The 19,245-nt window shown below is 43.2% G+C and overlaps 1 protein-coding gene and 1 long non-coding RNA gene across 3 annotated transcripts in view; one reads left to right on the forward strand and one right to left on the reverse strand.

Annotated features, from left to right (window-relative positions):
- Window positions 1-823: 823 nt before the first annotated feature.
- LOC132324586 (uncharacterized) lies at window positions 824-14,701 on the reverse strand. The gene is made up of 3 exons (XR_009485674.1): window positions 14,093-14,701; window positions 4,694-4,867; window positions 824-3,385 (listed from the first exon to the last, which is right to left on the reverse strand). It is a non-coding gene; the product is annotated as an uncharacterized LOC132324586 (long non-coding RNA).
- A 209-nt stretch (window positions 14,702-14,910) lies between these two features.
- Window positions 14,911-19,245, forward strand: part of FBXO11 (F-box protein 11) — a 68,563-nt gene continuing 64,228 nt past the window's right edge. For both annotated transcript variants that reach the window (XM_059840845.1, XM_059840846.1), the window contains exon 1: window positions 14,911-15,337. In XM_059840845.1, the coding sequence (XP_059696828.1) occupies window positions 15,223-15,337 (115 nt within the window). In that variant the 5' untranslated portion in view covers window positions 14,911-15,222. The remainder of the gene's footprint in view (window positions 15,338-19,245) is intronic.

Genomic DNA, 19,245 nt, shown 5'->3' on the forward strand with positions numbered 1-19,245 from the left:
TCCTTGGTGCCACTTTCCCAGAGAGCTAACTCTGACCAGGCTGGCTCTTCCAGAACAGAACTTGCACAAATCCCCAGATTTCTTGCCCATTACTTGCATTTTGTGATGCAGAAGTTCAATTGCCCCTTACAGCTAAGTTAGGTTACCCAAACAAGCTGATTGATTATTTTCCATGCTAACACTTGGTAAACCACTGCTGAGCCATGTGGGTCCATGGTGCCACTGAGCAGGACAGCTTTGGCTCTGTCTCTGATCCATGCATCCTCTGCTCTCTCCTGTTGTTAGCTGCTCATTGACACAGGCAAACAACTGCTGCTCCCAGCTCCAGCTGAAGGCAACAAATGCCCAGCAAGAGATCCAAAAGCACGTTTGATACAAGGAACTACAGCCTGAACATCAGCCTCTCTTGGAAGGGAAGGGTCAGCAAAGCACTTTCCAAGACTGATTAAAAGCTCTGCTCAGCTGCAGGAGGGTGGGAAATGGCAGCCAGGCTGACAGCTGGCACATCCTCACTGCAGAAGGATGGGGAGCTGGAAGTTTCTGTCAAGGGTAGGAACACAAGTCCTTCTTGATACCAGGAGTCGTAAAATCTGTAACAGTGAATTAGGAGAGAACAAACAGGTTTTGTGGTTTTTATAATCCCTTTGAGATAATTTCAGCTGTTTGTTGCCCATAAAATACACAAAAATAAACTTGAACACCCTGGAAAAACTTAAAATAAATATATTTCAGGGAATTGAAGAGCTACAACATTTGTAATCCACCTCTCCTCTCCCCCTCCCCCCCCCCCCACAAAAAAAAAAACAAAACAAAACAGAAAAATAATGGAATTTTAAGAGGAGTCAGTTATATTTCTTTGGGGATTTTTTTGGCATTCACCACTCACGTTTTCCAACTTCTCAACTGCAGATGCCAGAACTTACTTTTTTTTTCCTAGAAAGTGGTATTTGAACATTACTAAATTATAGCTGAAGTGGGAACCAACACAACGCTAAATAAGAACACCAACAGACACAAATGCCAATGCTGGTGATGCAAAAAACCACTAAGCCATTTCATCTGACTGAACAGCATAAGAAACAAAAGCCTTTGAATTGCTAACAAGTTAAATCACAAACTGTAGGGTCTGCTATTAAGTATGATATACCACAAGAAACTTTATCACAAACTATTAGAGCTGGCATTAATTTGTGCTCGGCTTCCACTGCATAAAGCCCAAGTGCACCCCTGAGAGGGGAAATCCTTGTGCCTGTGGAAAATAACTGTGAACTTTGCCCTATTGCAAGTTTGTAAGAGGCTGACACAGGAAAAAAGAAGTGAGTGGAAAGGATCTGACTGGAAACACAATAGCAGACTTAAAAGGCTCTGATAAATGAAAAGTCATTCTGAGATTAGGGTCTCATTCAAAAAAATAACAAAGACATTTTCTGGTATGTGGCTGAAAATAGATTCCATATGAAAATGCTTAGTAGAGCTTATCAATACTCTTCATTCTCAGCAGTCTTTGAATAAATGCAGCAATTTTAAAAACTAAAATGGCATTTTCAAAACATTCAGTAATTTAGACTCAGAAGCTACCCAACTAATGTCTTCATTTTTCCAAACCAATAATGCAGTTGTAAAGATTTTGATCTTACAATTCTTCACACTTTTTTTCCCCTTCCATCTGCCTGATTTTGTCCTCACCTCTTGTAAAAACACTACCAGCCAGGAAAAAAGAAAACAACTTTCCTTGCCTGAAAACTGAACCGACTTAGAGTCAGTTGATTCAAATGTTCGAGAAGCTTTGTGGAAAATTTAGAGAAAGCACTAAGAAATGTTTATCCTTTTTCTACCATCTCCAGTGTCCAATGAATCTTTAAATCTCTATTTGCAGGTTGCATGTAATATTCCAAACTCTGTAATGGACTGTAATGGACAGAATTTGTTTTTCTTTTCCGTTAAAAATAAAACAAAACAAACAAAACAAAACAAAAAACCAAACCAAACAAAAAAAAAACCCAAAAACCAAACTGATGGAATTTTTAAAGCAAAATTAAAGCAAATTTTGCTTTGCATCTGGAGCAAGTAGATGGCTCCTACCACCAAGCTAGCTGAGAATGGGAATTGTATTTGAAAATCCTATGAAGCAAAGGGACATCATTCTGAAGAAATTTGTTTTCAAGATTTTACTGTAAAATTAAAAATGCTTTCTGGAAAATCAGATGACAAAAGAACTCTTACTAGTGATGCAATTCATCTTCTTGTTTTGTTTCAACTAACTAGCCCAGATAGCAACTTCCTTATTTTTCTACACTTGTGATAACTCAGTGCAGATTGATAGTGTAAGTAAAATCTGAGATTCCATTTTTGTATGGGTTTTGGAATAGATTTAGAATAATCTATTGTTGAAGCTGTGTAACAATAACTCCTTTCCAGCAACATTTAAAAGAACTTTTAAGGCAAATTAAAGTTTTTCTCGGGTTGTTAAGTAAGTAAGTAAAGTAAGCAAGTAAAGTTTTTTTCCTCAGGCTGTCTAATATTTGTTCATGGTGCAGCATGTAATAATAATTCATTTAACAGCAGGAGCACACCGGGGGGGCGAGGTAAAAAGCCATTATTCTGTTGATACACTAGAAATTAAAGCAGCACAGAGTTAGGCACGGGCTCAGAGCTCCCACGTTTCTCAGCGAGCACACGAGCCTGGCAGCAGAGCCGCTCATCAATGGCACACAGGCGATGCCCCGCTCCAGCAACCTCCGCCAAGAAAACACCACCCAGACTCCCCGGAGCGACTTCGCTCTAGAAATTCGCCCCGGCCCCAGAAACCAGCGATGCTGCTGTCCAGCTCTATGAATGCCACGCTCCTTCCCAAAACCAAGGCAGGCCGGGCGGCGGGAGCCGCGGCCAGCGCCACCTGGTGCCCCGCGCAGCGGGAATATCCCCACGGAGCGACACCGACACCGACACCGACACCAACACCGACACCGACACCGACACCGACACCGACAGCCGCGCCGGGCGCTCGGCGGCTCTTCCTCCTCGGGGAGGTGTCGTTTCCACCAAACGGCGTTCCAAGTTTGCGTTCGAAGCGTTGGGTTTTGGTTAAACGCATCCTCCCTGTTTGCAGGTGGGCAGGTCTGCAGTCGGAGTTTGCTCTTCTGTTAAAAGCGCGGTGTAGCAATCTGGGAATCCAACCCACCAAAAAGTCAACGCTGAAGCCATGAGTCAAGTGAATAATCATGAGACATCTGTGGGACTGCTTCCAGGAGTGGGAAAAGCAGCATATGTCTCCAAAAGTGCTTAGAGCAGTGCAATTCTGCCAATTCTATTGTGCATCTCCTAGCTGCTGGTTGAGGACGCAGCTTTGGGAGTCAAGTGCTTCCATCTGAATCTGAATTCTAACCTAAAAAGAAAAACAAACCTTTAACTCTGTCAGATGAAAAAGCTTGGGGAGATATGAGACATGTGAACCCCCAAAACTAGATACCACCACGAGTAATAAAGCAGTATATTTTTAAATTTTTGTGAGTATCACCAAGAGACCGTGGGCATGGGTGCCTGGAGATGACAAAACAGAGCAAATTCTGGAATTTGCTCTTGGATGCAGCAGCTCAGTACATCAGCCTGCCAGGAGAGACCACCACCACCCCCAGACTGCCCAGGCTTGCACTTCACCTTCTGCCCCTGCTGAACAACCCGGTGCAAGAGGCTGGAAAACAGTTCTGAATCACTTAGGGGAGGAAGGGGAAGAAGAGGGGATACAGACAAATCCTATTTATTTTCACAGATCAAATGTGGCAACAGGGGGTAATTACAATTGTATTAACTTACATAAATGGTAACTACAATGTACCTCCTTCACCAGAAAAATAGCCTAAATGCAGATACAGCCACAAAACCACCATGTACTGTCTTACTCTTCTTTGTTGTGCTTTTATTAAAAATTATAAACCAAAACACAAATCTAATTTATGGCTTGTTTCTTCCCATTTCCAAAATGATCCCAGGTTTTCTGCAAGAGTAGAACAAAGCAACCTGAACCAGCAAATGTTCTCTCTTTGTTGTCTGAAATTGGGCAGCTCATAGGTTGTATGTTGCTACAGGAAACCTATTTTACAGTTCTTCTGTTGTGGTTTTCACCCTTCTGTGATATTTCTTTTTTTTTTTTTTTTTGCTTGCTGTGCAGGCCAGTTTGTACCTTCTAGCAGGAAGTCAGAGTAGCATCTCAACTGCATCTTCAAACAAGACTTGCAAGCTGATGCTCACAAGTGGCTCTGTTTAGAGGTTTGTTCTTGTGGGGAAGCAGGCAGCTTCTCCTGGTTGCTTCTGAAAGCATCTCTTCACCGCATTTTCCATCTGCACTGGCTTCTGTTTTAACCACTAAGGTCAAGTCTGTGTGGTTTTCCCACTCTTCCTGTTGCATTAGTGGCTCTCTGAAAGTGAGACTTGCACTGGATAGAAGTGTTTGGTGAATTTTTAAATACCATTATTGATTTCACATTAATTTTCTTTATGAATCAGGGAAAGCTCTTATGCGAGGGTATAACAGCCAAGAAATATTTGACAAGTTGTTTAAAATCTATTGCCTGGAAGGAGCCTGATAGATCAATTAATTTATTTCCCTGATATTTCAGTATATCCTTTAAACATATTTTCACTGATTGTTATTATCCATCCTGAAGTATACAGCACAAAAGCAATCATATATTACCTGCAGCAGACTTGGCTACCTCCTGGATCTCTGCCACCAGAGATATGGATATTTTGCCCAAAGCTGGATTTTTTTTCCTTGTCTTCAATGAAACATGATTAGAACATAATGATTTTGCCTCTGCACCAATCCACCAGTCCACACCAACTCTACGGCTCCTTTAGGGCATCAAACCTGTAAAAAGGGCAGATTCTTTTATATATGCAAACTCCTCTACCTGTTACATCAGTTTATTTCACATTCCACCAGTGTTACTTTGGATACAGATTATTGATTGCTCTCTAGTGAATAACTTTTTAGTCATTCTTTGGCCTCAGAAAATTACCTTTGAATGTTTTATGCAAGAGTACTCATTATGAACAATTAATGTACTGAAAATGTCAGCACCTCAAGAAGGCATTTTATAAAAGATGAGTAAATTTATTGTAATGCATCATTCAAACTTCCTGCACTTTTCATTCTTTTTAAATTTATGTTTTACATTGTAGTCCAATAGCTTGTAACAATTTGATGACCTGAACGGAATAATGTCAAAAATGTCAGTGTATTTTAGAAAAAATTTAGAAATTGAGATTCTCCTTTTTGCTACCACTATTTTTAGTTATGTCACAGCTTTATAGTAATTTGAAGTATTTACTTAACAACAGCTCTTCAAATGCTTTTTATTCAGAAGTGAAAAAAATTGGCTCAGAGGAAGCTTCAGTCTACATAGAGACATACATAGAAAGTGAGCAAAGTCTTTTGTATCAACTGGAGGATGGAAGGACTACTTGTACCCATTTATATTGATACTTGTTAAATTTTATAATGTAGAACACCCTGAATTTAAACCTCTTAAACTTTTCCCTTTGACATGTGGAAGGATCTCAGATTGTTTCACTTAATTTAGTAAGCTTTAAGCCTTGAAAATGATGCATGTTTCACACCACTGTCCAAATACTCTAAAAAAGTATTTTAAAGGTACTGCCAGCTAATTACCCAAATCCAGGAGCAGCAGATTTTAATCTAATTTCCAGTACCACTTGGAGTAACAGTCTCAGTGCAGCTGGTTTGCAGTGCTGGAAGGGAGAGGTCACTCCAGGTAATTAGCTGCAGTCATGGGCAGCACATACCCCTCTCTTGAGTCACAGCACCACGCCTAGGAGAGCGTGAGCAGAGCAGTTCACTGGTTGGTTCCTCCTCGGCAAGAACAAAGCTCCCCCCGAAAACCAAAAGAACGTTCAGCTCTGAGCTTTGCAAGTATCAGCTTCCTGCTCTGATTTACACAGTCGCTCCTCTAGGTCACAGTACCAGTGCCATCTTTGTACCTTTGTGAGGGGACAGGTACAAGAAGCCTCGGGTTTATGAAAGAAAGGTTTGTTTTTTGAGCTTTATTCATCTTTTAGCTGACAAAGGTAATTGCTAAGTTTAATACTGAGTCAGTACTGAAGTACTTTGGATTTTAGACAAAAGTCATCAGTTGCAGAAAGATTAGGAATAAATACAATGCCAGTTGACTCTCACTCATACACTACAATAAGGGAGATATTGTTGGAATTGGGTCTGTATTTCAATTCAATTATACTTGGCAGCTCAATTAGAATTGCTCACTATAATACAGATATTTCCTCTGTCAGTGTACTGTAGTAATGGATATCCTTCCCTTTTTATCTCACATATGAGTGATGAACATCATGTTTCTAATTAAAACCAACGCCAAACATTCCATTCCCCAATCTTCACCTTTTTATGTTCCTTCACTGACTGCTCTTCCACACCTTCAAAAATTGACTCATAGACTGGACTGCCACCTTCTTTTTCCACACCTCACAGGCTGAGTATGGAAACCCTGCACACACACAGCCCAAGAGAGTGTGGTGCAACAGAACCAGTCACCTCTCATGATGCTCACGCAGGCTGTGGAAATTCTGGGATTGTGAGAGCTGGACCTCCCCTTTCCACCCAAACGTGTTCAGAGTTATGCAAAATTCCAGCACTGAGCAGCCACAGCCCAGTGCTGCCCAACACTGATTACTGCATATAATGTCATGTTGGAACAGAGCATAGAGAGAGAAAATTAGATTTGATGCTTTTCCTTCTTCCTAGGTGGTTTCTGCCTCACTAAAAAAAAAACAAAAACAAAAAACCAAACCCCCCCAAAAACAACAACAAAAAAAAACCCCAAAAAAGGTAAAATGCCTGACCGCATTTTTTGTTTCGAGCAACTATTAATCACTCCATACCCAAAGTGGTTCACAGAAGAAATGCCATCTATACAGATGTAAATCTGAAAAAAACCCAACTTGCAACAAAATATGCCTGGTTTTGCCAAGCAGTTTACAAGACAAAGCCATCCATTTAAACACATACAGTAATAAGATGATCAGTTTGATAAAAAACAAAGACAATGATCAGCTATTAAGAAATGAAGATTACAAAACAAACAATAAAGGTTAAACATTTATAAACTTCTAGAGTAACAGCTTCTCTACTGATGTTGAACATGAACTTAGAATGACAGTCAGTAATCTGTTTCCATAAAACAGCATAGAGACATCACTTCCCTTTATCCAATTCCTAAAAGGAAAATTCTCTAGAATATTACACTAGCCTTACTCAAGATTTCCTTCTCATCTTAGCTGAGACTGGAAAACATACGATAATCCTGATTTCCCATTTATCTTTTCTGATTTGCTGTGTAAAAACCATAAAAAACTTAAGCAACAAGATTTAAGACTCAGGAACTCAGAACTCAGTGACTCAGTAAATCTGAGTTTGTAGTACTGGACACAGCCAAGTGGAGGAAAAACAGATTTTATTTAACATATTTAAATCACTGTTCTGTAAGCTGCCCTTCCAGTGAATGTGCATTTACATATACTACATAAATTTTGTTAAGGCCTAGATCATATTCAAGCTCATCACCAAGAGTTGGTGGAGAGGATTTTACAGTGCCATTGATCTCATTTATAAACACATTCTTGTGAATGGATGATCTACCCTCTGTGTCTGCTTATCAGCATAAAATAAGATAATGATAAGAACCTGACACATTAGGGATTCGCCATGGAAACAGGGTCATTGGTGAATCAAAATGATCACAGCCAAGCCTTTGATGTGACAGGAAAACCTTCTAGATCTGGAATAACCTAAGATGACAACTGAGTAGACTCAAAAGGGGATACCTGCAGCATGCTACCCTTGAAATCTATTCTATTTTGTCAGTTATTCCTAGGAAAACACCTCCTGTTGTTGATTAGCTGAGCCTCCTGAGGTGTAGGAATGTGTACATGGAAAATGGAGGATAAACAGAAGCAAACCTATCACCACCATGTGGATAACTGCACAAACCATGCAGCACTGGAGAAAGTCACCTATAGGTACTGGCCTGTAAGACATTTCTTGCCAAATTATCTGTCACGTGCCCTCAGCACAGAAGTCCAAAGCTCCTTGAAGGCAACAACAAACATCACCACCACGTGGCAACAGAGAGAAATTAACTGCTTAAAGTCATTTTGTAGCTTAAAATCTCTGCTCGCTGAGTGCTCCCGAGCTGGTCATCCCTGAAGTAGGTGCTGCCACCTGCCTGGATGCACAGCCCAACCACAGAGCAGAACGTGGGGCTCCAGCAGCAGCCCAGGCAGCTCCTACAGCAGCACAGCCATGGCTGAGAGCATTCCAATAAAGCAGATCTAATTAGGAATGGCTTTCACAGGTCCAGGGAAATACTGAAGGCATGCTTCCAGGATCACAGTGAGCCAAGCTGCCTGAAAGCTTCCTTCACAGAAGGGCCATCCTTTCCCACCACTTTTCTGCACTACCATTGCACATGTCTGAAAACCAGCTGCACCTTCAGCTGCATTAGTTTGCAGTCATTGTACCTCCTTGACCTGCCGAACGGTGCTGCTGCAGAAATGCTGATTGACAGAACAGGGTACAGGGTAGGGGCAGCAAAAATATGACTGTGAAAAGCAGGATTGCTTCCTAAGGGCAACAGCAATTTGGACCCCAACTGCAAAACACTCTTCAGGCCATCCAAAGATGCTTTCTGATGAAATATCTTTTGGTCATAAGAAAAATTAGACCTTACCACCCCCACTTATCAGATAGGGCACAATCAAGAGGTCCATCTGAGGCAGCAAGATGGAGAAAAAGGACCTAATTTCATCTTTTCTACCTGCTCCAACTAGAGGAGCAAGCTTGAAAGACATATGTACACAATATGGTACATTTTTTTTCCCTGGGCAGGTCCAATCTTTCTATACTGAGAGAACTCTAATGGTAGAAGAGGATACAGCTTTGGACCAAGACATTTAAAATGGCATCTGTCCACCAGGCAGCAAAGTGAAAAACTGTAATCTCTCTCTTTTTACAATGAAGAACTTGTTCCCACCAGTTAACAACAACAGTTGCTGTTGGGGTTAAAACTGTCAGTACCAATAAAACCCACACCCACCTGCTCTCCAGATTTGAAGTGAAGGCAGTTGTATTCATGTGCTGATGGTGAGACCACTTTTATCTTCCTGCCTTCAGGACTGAAAGCAGCATCACTTCTCACTGCTGACCCCTTTCTCTACAGACTTCTCTATACCAAATCCCATTTAAGCACCCCACCTCTGGATGCTCTTCAATGCTGCCAACTGTTTGACACATTGAAAACAAAGACTGGGATTCCTCATGCTCATTTTGTATTCAGCTGTTCATAACAAAGGTGAAGCGAAGTGTCCCCGACTGCTCCTGCCCCTCTAGGCCTGTGATAGACCAGCTTCAGGGAACTGAAGGACTTCATAAAAATGAGGAGCTCAGAATCCCACTGAGATATTTCTAGGGAAGAACCACCCCCTACACTAGCAAAAAATTTCATAAAGAAGTCATTATTTTCCTTTGCTAGGTCAAAATCTGGAGCCAGGCCCTCATACAACTCCAGCCTCCTGGTATTAAATGATTGATTTTTCCAGTTGGGAGTATTGGATGTACTTCTTGTAAACACTTCATTTGGGACCCGACTTAATTCATTATGTTGAAAGATCTCTTCAGGCTGTATCCTCTCCGAGGCAATATAAATAACACACCAGCCTTATTTGGGGGGCAGAAAACCCCAGCTCTAAAGACAGAACTCATCATATGGACATTCTGCTGATGCAATGTACAAAACAAAAGTAGGCTCCAAGGAATAAAAACTGAGTGAAGCCCATACTTGGTCTCTGTACATCCATGTCTGAAAATGAACAGTGAGAAGCAAACTTTGAATGAATGAGAACAACCAAATCAAAATAATACCTCACCACCCATAAAATTATGTGACTTATCCCATAATCTATTTTAATTAATTTTTAAAATCCAGCCTTGTATAAGTTCAGACTATCTGAAACATCTAAACTCAGTACAATCCAGAGGATCAAGTCTGGGGATTTCATTGGGTACTGTCAGGAAAAACGGGCTGAAAATAAAGTATGGATACTTGAAACAGCTCCATACTCCCACTCCCTCTCCCTCCCTGAACATACTCCCAAAAATCCAAAAGGCAGCTGTGTAGATATTTATCTAGCTATGAAATTTCTACCAAGACAGCTAATAATGCTTTAAAACTCAGACACAATCCCTACAGAACTTTTTTTAGAAGTTACTTTTATTAAAAAAAAAAATAAATTAATGACAACTGAAGTACCAACTCATGCTTCCAGAGAGCTTTTGTTAGGGCAGAATTAGAAATAATATGTAAGATAAACATGTTGCAACAGACATGTGAGCTTATAGGAAACAACACACATTCCCCACCCTGAGGTCTTTATTTTTAGTGCAGAAACCAGGTTGGTATAGCAACACAAAACATCCCAGCCACAGACATTCACCCAGAAGGCAACCCAGGAAGGTCAGCTAACATCAAGCTGGATTTCAGGAGACATGGATTCCAGGTAAAAGGAGGAGAGATTTAAGAGTCTTTTTCTGCAACAGTGGGAAGATTCTAGATGCAAGAGATGGGTTGTAAAACACAATTATGAGGAACTGAGGGTCAAAGACATTGCAAAAAAATGACTTTGGAATTTTTGAGCTGCACAGCAAGCATGTTCAACCAGTTTTAGGTATCCCTAGCTATTTCTGAATAGCCCACATCTCCCAATTGCAGGAGAAACATCCCTCTAAGTTTAAAGAGCTGTAAGTCAGAAAGTCACACTGGGTCAGTCCCAAATCTTCAATGAAGTATTTTTAGTCCAGGGACATATTAGCAGCACATGAGATGACTCAAAATAATAGACAAAATTCTTATCCTTCTGAAAGCAGTAACATGACACTGTGGAGAAAGACTTAGGTAAGGACTCCTGCACCCTGGGTTCTGTTCACAGCCCTGTTAATGTTCTTGGACAAGTCATTTCAGCCCTTTCTGCTTCACTTTCATCCATACAGCGGGAGAGACGTGGTTCCTTTGCAAAGCCACTTGAATCGATTAAAAAGTACAAAAAAAAAATTACCCCTTGTATTTCTTGTTCAAATCCACAAGCTGTAGGTAAAGGCTCTGTGGTGGGCTTTGTATGATTAACTATAACCACGTTCTCAAAATATTTCTTGTTCTCTCACAAATATTAGGAAGAAAAAGCTAGAGAGACTACTGCGCATTTGTTAATTAAAAGCCATCAATTCAGTGGGGGGGTTGTTGGTTGGTTATTTTTTTTCAGTTTTCAAAATTTTTGTTTCTGAATAATTTTGAAGTAGAGCTTTAGGCCATCATACACAATTTGAAGGCTGTCCTTACTTACATTTTGTGAACCCCTCAGAAGTAATTCACAGATCACAGATTCATTGACATCTGTTATCCTAGATTTGTTTTGATCTACTGTTAAAGCAATACCCACATCTTCAGGGTAAGGATGGATCATGACAACTTAAATGAATCTGTCCCACACTCAAAGCATTTCTAATAGGCTCTGGAGCAAGGCTTTTCAGGTTGCTAGTAGACATATACATTAAATAGAATAAAATAGTGGTGATTCCTGCAGCTCACCCTGGCCTAAATCAGCCCTGTTTACGTACCACTTTGCACTGTCCCATCATAATTTCCCAATCCTGCTTATTCTGTGACCCCACCACCTCTAATCTCACAGCAATACTCTGAGATTCTAGAAAATAAACACTTATTCACTATCTTGATATTTAAGTTGCTTTAACTTTCTTCACTTTAGAGAAAGTCAGCCAACTCAAAGTGGCTCTTCCGTCTCTGCACATTACCCTCACAAACAGGAATCCCCTTCATGACAACTTGCACTACATCTCTGTGAAACTGCCTCATCTCTAACTTTTCTATGTTAACACATAATTAACAAGTTACTGTTATCACTAAGCACTCTGTGGCATCTCTTCCTTCATGCAGGAAGGAAGGTGATCTCTTCAAAGCAGCAGCCAACTCTTCAAGAAACAGAGAACCAGTTATCATTAACATTTAAATACACACTCATTTGAAGTTCAGTGCAGCTTAGAAGATGGTCTGAATATGATGAGCTAGCACTTGACAACTCTGTCCAAATTGCTTATGCTATAAATGCTCCAAGCAAGCTCTTCACCCAGGTCTTACACGTTTCTGTTCATAATGTGAGGCTGTTCAAGGGTCACCAAAAGGTGATTTGTGGCCAACATAACCAGCCCAGCAAGCATTTCTTTTGTCGACAATTATGCAAAAAGATCACTGTACAGTTTAGCTCCACTTCCCATTCCCTCTTGTCCCAATTTAAATAAAGAAAAAGCTGTCTTGACAAAGGCAAAATTATCTTGCCAGTATAAATCACACCCACATTCAGGAATGGCCTATTAGCACATCATACAGGATGGCTTACAGCACCTCCACAGTGGTCAACACAATGAAGCCCAAATTATTAATTTGGGCTTTCAGTGCCATATCCATCACAGAATGGTGTTTTCCTTCTCAGAGGCTTTACAGCAGCAAGGGAGACACAGGATGGCTACGTAGAACATTTTAAAGACTGACAAACAAATCTGAAATTATGACCAAATCCCAGACAGGATACATTTAACAGCTATGAGAACAGATAGAGAGATTTAGTCAATAATGTTTTGATGAGTTTTCAGGCTTTCTACTGTTTGGCCTTCTAAAGTACAGCCAAGAATGTCAGACAAGAGCACTGCAAGTATTTCTTTACTCCATGCCTTGTAAGCAAACACTGAATACTTACAGGAATCCGTTTCTCCACACCAGTAATTTATTGAGTCACTGAATCAAGTCTGTATAATTCAGCATGAGGTTTTCATTGTATCAACTCAAGGCATTTATCCCAAACTTCTGCATAACTTCTATAGATTGCCCTTGGGGTATTTTGGTTGTCAGTGAGAGTACACCTTCGACCTTAAGGAGCTAAATACAGAAAGGGTTTTTGTATGCCAAGAGACCATTCAGTTTCAAACTAGTGCAAGACTTATTAAGGAAGTTTAGAGTTTGCTTCAATTAAATAAAGTTTTATTCTAGTATCAGAACCTTTCAATTCTTGAAGGCTCTCTGTGAAAATCAGCTTGTCATCCATCCTTGAACAAGCTTTCAAAGATTCAGAACACTAAAAATTTAGAGTATACCTACATTGAGCAATTTCAAGCAATCTTGTGACACCAAGAACTCATCTGCTTGGTGAAGAGAGCACAACTAGAACAGCTGAACAGAAATGGATTCAAACAGTCAAAACACTCCAGTTTAAAGATTAGAATTTTCCAGTGAGGGGGGGGGAAACCCTTAACCATGACAGAGTAAATTCAGCACCATACCTGGGTATGATTATTCTTCCCATTCAAGAGTTAAAGCAGTGTTTCACAACGCTACTACCAAAAAGGGAAATACTTTAATGATATTTACATGCAATTATGTAGCTCTACAGAATGTTCAGCACAGTAGTCTAGTAATCACTATGACAGAAACTGGCCCCAAACAGACTGATGTTTATATTTTTTCCCTAAAAAGTTCTTTTCACAAGAGCTTAACTTCATTATCTCTTCCCCTAATATCAGGGAAGTTGGCAAGAATTATTTCTCTGACACAGAAAAACATCCTCTACTGTTTCTCCAGTCATTCTTTAGGGCAACAAAATGTTAAGTCTAAAAAGTGCCCCTTAACCACTGAGATTTTCCATACATTTATATCTGGTCTAATGTGAACTGAGAATTAGAATTTCACTGTCATTTCCTTTAGAATCACAAGTATAAGTGTTTTTAAAGCTTTTTTCATTTTAAAAGCTGTCATTTCCTTTAGCTATATTATTCCTTCATTTGTCAGCTTGAAACAAGCACCGACCTAATGTGTTTTTAATTACCATCATTTATTTACATTTTATACCAGATAACACTCTTGCTTTTCAGGCATAGACAAGGGCCCTGGTTCCAGAAGCTCCCAGAGCTCAGTTTCAGTAGGACTCCACACAAACCCACCTTCACAACATTAGAAGCAGGTTCCTGAGCAACCCCACAAAGAGATGATTCTCTTCCTTACTGCTTGGGTTATGCCATCCATTTTATTAAGTGACTCCTGAAAAGGAAAAAGACCACAGCTAGCTTCGTTTACTTCTTTTCCCTGCTCTGAGGCCATCAGCTGAGCACCAACACAACAAACAATAATGAAGGAAGAAAAGCCTCATACACTTATCTAAAGCCCAAACTAAAGAGCGCCATCGTTGTATTAGCAAAAGGCAGCACAAACAAGAGTGGGCACGCCGGCCAAGGAATATATACAAATCCAGAAGGGAAAAAATGGTTAACAAGCAGCCAGGAAGCCGAAACGAGCCGGCACCCACAGCACGGCTAATCCCAACCCAGGCAGGGTTTCCAAGGCGCACGGCACCACAACAAGGCACCATCGCCAGACGCCCGCCCTCTCTCTTTCATCACACATGGCCTGAACGGAGCCTGCCGGACCCCTCCGCCGCCCGTGGGCTGCCGGCGGCTTCCGGGCTGCCCCGGGCCCAGCTCCCGTGCCGCTTCCTCACGGGCTCTGCTGCCGCCGCCAGAGCCGGGCCTGAACGCCGCCATTGCCGCCCCACATGCGGGGCCCCGGCCTTTTATAGGCACCGCGCCGCCCCACCCCGCGCCGTGCCGCCCGCCCGCCCCTCCCCAACCCGCGCACCGATAGTACGGCAGCGCCGATTGGCCGCGCCGGCCCCGGCAGTTTGTGTGAGGCGCGCCGATTGGCGGAGCCCGGCCGCCCAACGGCCGCCCGCTCGCGAGCGCGTCCCTGGCGGTGTCAATGGCTCCTCCTGCCACGGAGCAGCGACGGGCCTGAGCCGGGCAGAACCGCGGGATCGCCGGGGGCCGGGACGGGGGGGGGGGCGCGGCGCCATCGTCCCCCACAGCAGCGCTGAGAGAGCCGGCGGCTCCTTTGCCTTCGAGCGAGCCGGCTGCGACGGCGGGACCCGCGCCCGGAGATTTCCCCCCCGCCCTTCCCTGCTGCCCGCGCCTGCGAGGCGGCCGCTCCAGGGCTCCCTCCGAGCGCCCCCGTCCCCGCCGAGGCACCGGTTGCCGGAGGATTCCCCCCCTCCCCTCCCGCCGCCCACACGAGCCGGCAAATGAACTCGGTCCGAGCCGCCAACAGGAGACCCAGGCGAGTGTCCAGGCCGCGCCCGGTGCAGCAGCAGCAGCAGGAGAGGAACAACGCCGCCGCCGCCGCCGCCGGGGATCGGGGTAAGCCGGGCTCGGGGCCCGCCCTGCGCGGGGACCGGCAGGAAAAGCCCAGGCTGCTTCACCCTTGGCTCCCGCTCAGGCCGCGCTTTGTTTGGCTCGGGCTCTGCCCCGGCTCGGGGGAAGGCGGGGGCTCGGCCCCTTCCCCGGCCGGGGAAGGGGGAGCCGATCGCCCGCGGCCCCTCGGGACAGGACACCCCCCCGAGCCCCCGCCCCGTCCCCGGGGACCGCGGGCGGGCGAGCCGCCCTCTCCCCCCGGGAACACCGGTGCCTCCCCGCGGAGAGCGGCGGGCCTGGCCCCCGAGGGCCGCGGGGGGAGAGCGCCCGGGGGGCTGCGGGGCGGGGGGAGGCGATGGTGTCGGGCCACTCGCCGCGGCACCTTCCTCGAAATGGTGTCCGGGGGCGGCGGCCCCGGGTCTGGCCGAGGCTCCGCGGGGCCGGGCCCGCTGCGCCGCGCCTGCTGCGCAGTTCGGGCTCCGGCTCCAGCGCCGGCGGGGGGGCCGCGGCCCATCGGCCATTGATCCCCCCCGGCCACGCCGCCCCCGCGGCCCCGGAGCGGAGCGGGGGCTCGGGCCGTCCGCACCCCAGCCCTGCCCGGCCGCGGCCTAGCGTGAAAATGTTGACAATTGGGAGCTAGTGGGGGAAAGCACCATTGTGTGAGGGCATGAGGAAGCGGCGAGGTGGGATTCGCCCCTCATGGAGCCCGGAGCGGGGTGCGGGGGGGCTCGGGGGTGGCGGCCCCTCGGGCCTGTCGCTGTCGCCCCAGTGGCGGCTCTGGGGTGCCACTGTGCCTGTGCTCCGAATGTGCAGGGCTGGTGGCTGGGCTTTTTTTTTTTTTTTTTTTTTTTTTTTTTTTTTTTTGAAGGCGAGATGGGGGTGGGATTGGAGGAGACATTTTGCATGTCTTATCTGGTGGATTGAATTTTAATTTTTTATGCATTACCTGTCACAACTCCGGCATGATAAAGAAGACTGATCCGTGGTGCGGTCTTAGGTGCACAAATGCCTTTTTAAAATTAAAAAAAAAAAAAGAAAAAGAAGGCTTCATTGTCAGCTGAATGTCTTTTGTTTGAATATCTAGGATATCGCATTGAGAACAAGGTGTTTTAACTACGGAGATGAGTCGCGATAAATATTTTAGTGGATTTTATGCAATCAGAACATTTAAATTTTCTTTACTTCATTTACTTAAATCTGAGGAAGTATTTTTAATTCTCCATTCCTCTCCCTCCCCTCCCTCCCCTTCCTTCCCCCGCCCCCCCCCCCCCCCCCCCCCCCGCACACATTGGTCAGAGCAAAGAATGTTACCCAGACCAGATTGCTGTGTATATAACCAGAGGATGTGATGTCTTATGCCCAATTATGGGTCTTGTGTAAACCTTCCAAAATTTTCAGTAATTATATGATTAAAATGACTTCTCTGGTATACTGACATTTAAAAGAAAAACAACAACACAGAAAATAAAGCAAAGCAACAACAAAAAAAAAAGAACTTCCTCTCAAAGACATGCACTGAGGGTTTTCATCATCGATGTTCCATATGCAGAATATAGGCATTTTTTCAACCCCATGGCTTACTTTGCCTTTTAAACAGATGAAAATGCAACTTATAAAAGGCATCCAGAATGATGTGCTTATGGATTAAATGCAGTGATTATTCAGTTTTACACTGGACTGCCACTGTTCATATGTTACTAATTTGCTAAAGATACAGGCAGAAACTTTCTCTATTAAAATGTGAGGCTGCAGTGTATTTGTATTATTCTGACATTTCTGGAACTGTGGACTCACCTAATTTTTTTTTTTTTTTCACATTGTTCTTCTGGTTCACATGGTTGAAAGTGATGATGAAATTATAACAAAATCAAATTCCATGGTTTGTGGAAATTACCATTCCATGTGGAGCTAGCTTTTTCCTTGCATTTTTGAAGGTCAGTTGTGCTAGGTCTCACTTGCCCAAAAATGCCCAACAGCATTAAGGTTTATTTGTCATTAGCGTTCCATCTGCATTTGGGGGTGTCTCTAGTGCAGTTTCTGTTCTATCTCAGGATTTACAAGGTCTGATGCACTATATCTGGAAGGTAATTTCAGTTTTACCTGTGACTTTGATGGCTTTGTGCAGGGCTGTTGCAGTAAAGGCTGATGAATAATGCTACTAAATTAAAAGCCAATATGCTGGGGTTAGACTATACCATGCAAATCAGTGTTGACTTTTTTCACCTTTATTCCCAAGCAATGTAGGTCATCCTAAAAAAGGCTGTACAAAAGAATCAGTATAAGTTATTAGGAAAGGGTTTCTATTGAATTCAGATTTAAATTTGTTAAAATAAACCTCTTACTGCAGCTGTGACTGAACCAAAATTTTTTTTTTGTTACTGTTAATTTATTTCCTCCTTCATATTACAGCTCTGTGCTTACAGGCACAGATATCATGGGACATAGTTGATAACACAGCTCACAGTTAATCTTTGGAACTTCTTGTTTCATATCATTAAATTGCTTAGTAAAACATGTACTAGGTCTTGAGCTTTATTTATTATTTAATGCTGCGTAAGTAGACAGTGTTTTACAACTGAGTAACAGCTGTTACATGTTCACTGCTGGGTAAAAATCAAGTTATGATGCCTATTGTTAATAAATAGACCACTGAGAAAAAATACTTTTCTAAAAATCCTTCCTCAGAGGCTCCTTATAAGAATTTAAAAATCATACAAAGCTGTTCTTTATACTGAAGTAATTTTCATTTTATGTGTGTAGTAGGAACAAATCTAATGAATATATAACCATGCTGTCTATAATATGCATTGATGAGCAATATCTGTGTACCTGTGTTCTGATGAGTGGGGAAGGGAGATCATAAATGATTGCAGATAAAAATGTTTTCTCCCCCAGACTCACTGTGTTGTTCAGCCAAGATAAGATGTCATCAGGATACACTTCCCAAGATGTTTTGCCTTATGCTCTGCTGTTCACACCTCCCTCCATCTAAGCCACTCTGGCTACACTATGCCACTTCTGTTCTACCTTCTCCCTCCTGATCTCCCCAGTCACCAGTGGTTTATTCAGTGGTTTTGCAATTCTGCATGAATGATATGGAATAGATGTGTCCTTTTCTTTTCTTTAGGACAAAGGTCTACCCAAAAGGAAATCTGGACTCGGTAGTGTTTATGATTAAATATTCCCATGTTTGCTTATAGTGCTGTTTTTTCTTCCTTGATTGTGTAGGTTTGGCTAGTTTTGCTAGGAAGAAGACAAGGTTATACACTTATTTTAAAAGACCAAAAGATCTTGTCCAGAATGCAGCTGAAATTGTCAACCTCAGAGCTATCATATGAATATTTTTTTCTTGTTTCTGTTCTTCTCAAAAGAATAACTCCATTAGTGCATATGTGCCAGTGTAAAACCAGCACATCATTGGCTGTAGTACTAATGAGGTTCTGAGCTGCATGTCCAGAATTAAGTGCTCTTAGGGTCAGCTCCTGTGTGCTGATAAGTACCCAGCTGCATCTGCCACAGTGCTGCTGTTCCGTGCTGCCAGTGTCCATGTGACAAGGCTCTGAGGAGCTGGCTCCGAGCTGCCAGCACCAAATGCTAACTGCCTTTTTTTTTTTTCCCAGGTTGATTTTTGGCACGAGTGCTGCTACAAGGGAAGGGATAACACTGAACGCCTGTGGGTGTGGTGGGACTGTGGCAGCTCCATTTTAGATTGGGTTAAGCTGGGTCAATACTTTTGGAGCTGAGGCAAATTTAATGCATGCGTGCCATAAACCTACCTTGCAAGTTTGCTTCCCCTCCTAGCCCCAATCTATTTTCCAGTGAAAACACAGTACATACACCCATATAGTGTGTGGGTCACTCTGCAACTTCTGAACTTGTTAGCTCCTTTAAACCAAAGTTGACAAAGGGGTGTG

Source organism: Haemorhous mexicanus, chromosome 3, assembly GCF_027477595.1.
Source record: "Haemorhous mexicanus isolate bHaeMex1 chromosome 3, bHaeMex1.pri, whole genome shotgun sequence".
Classification (NCBI taxonomy): domain Eukaryota; kingdom Metazoa; phylum Chordata; class Aves; order Passeriformes; family Fringillidae; genus Haemorhous; species Haemorhous mexicanus.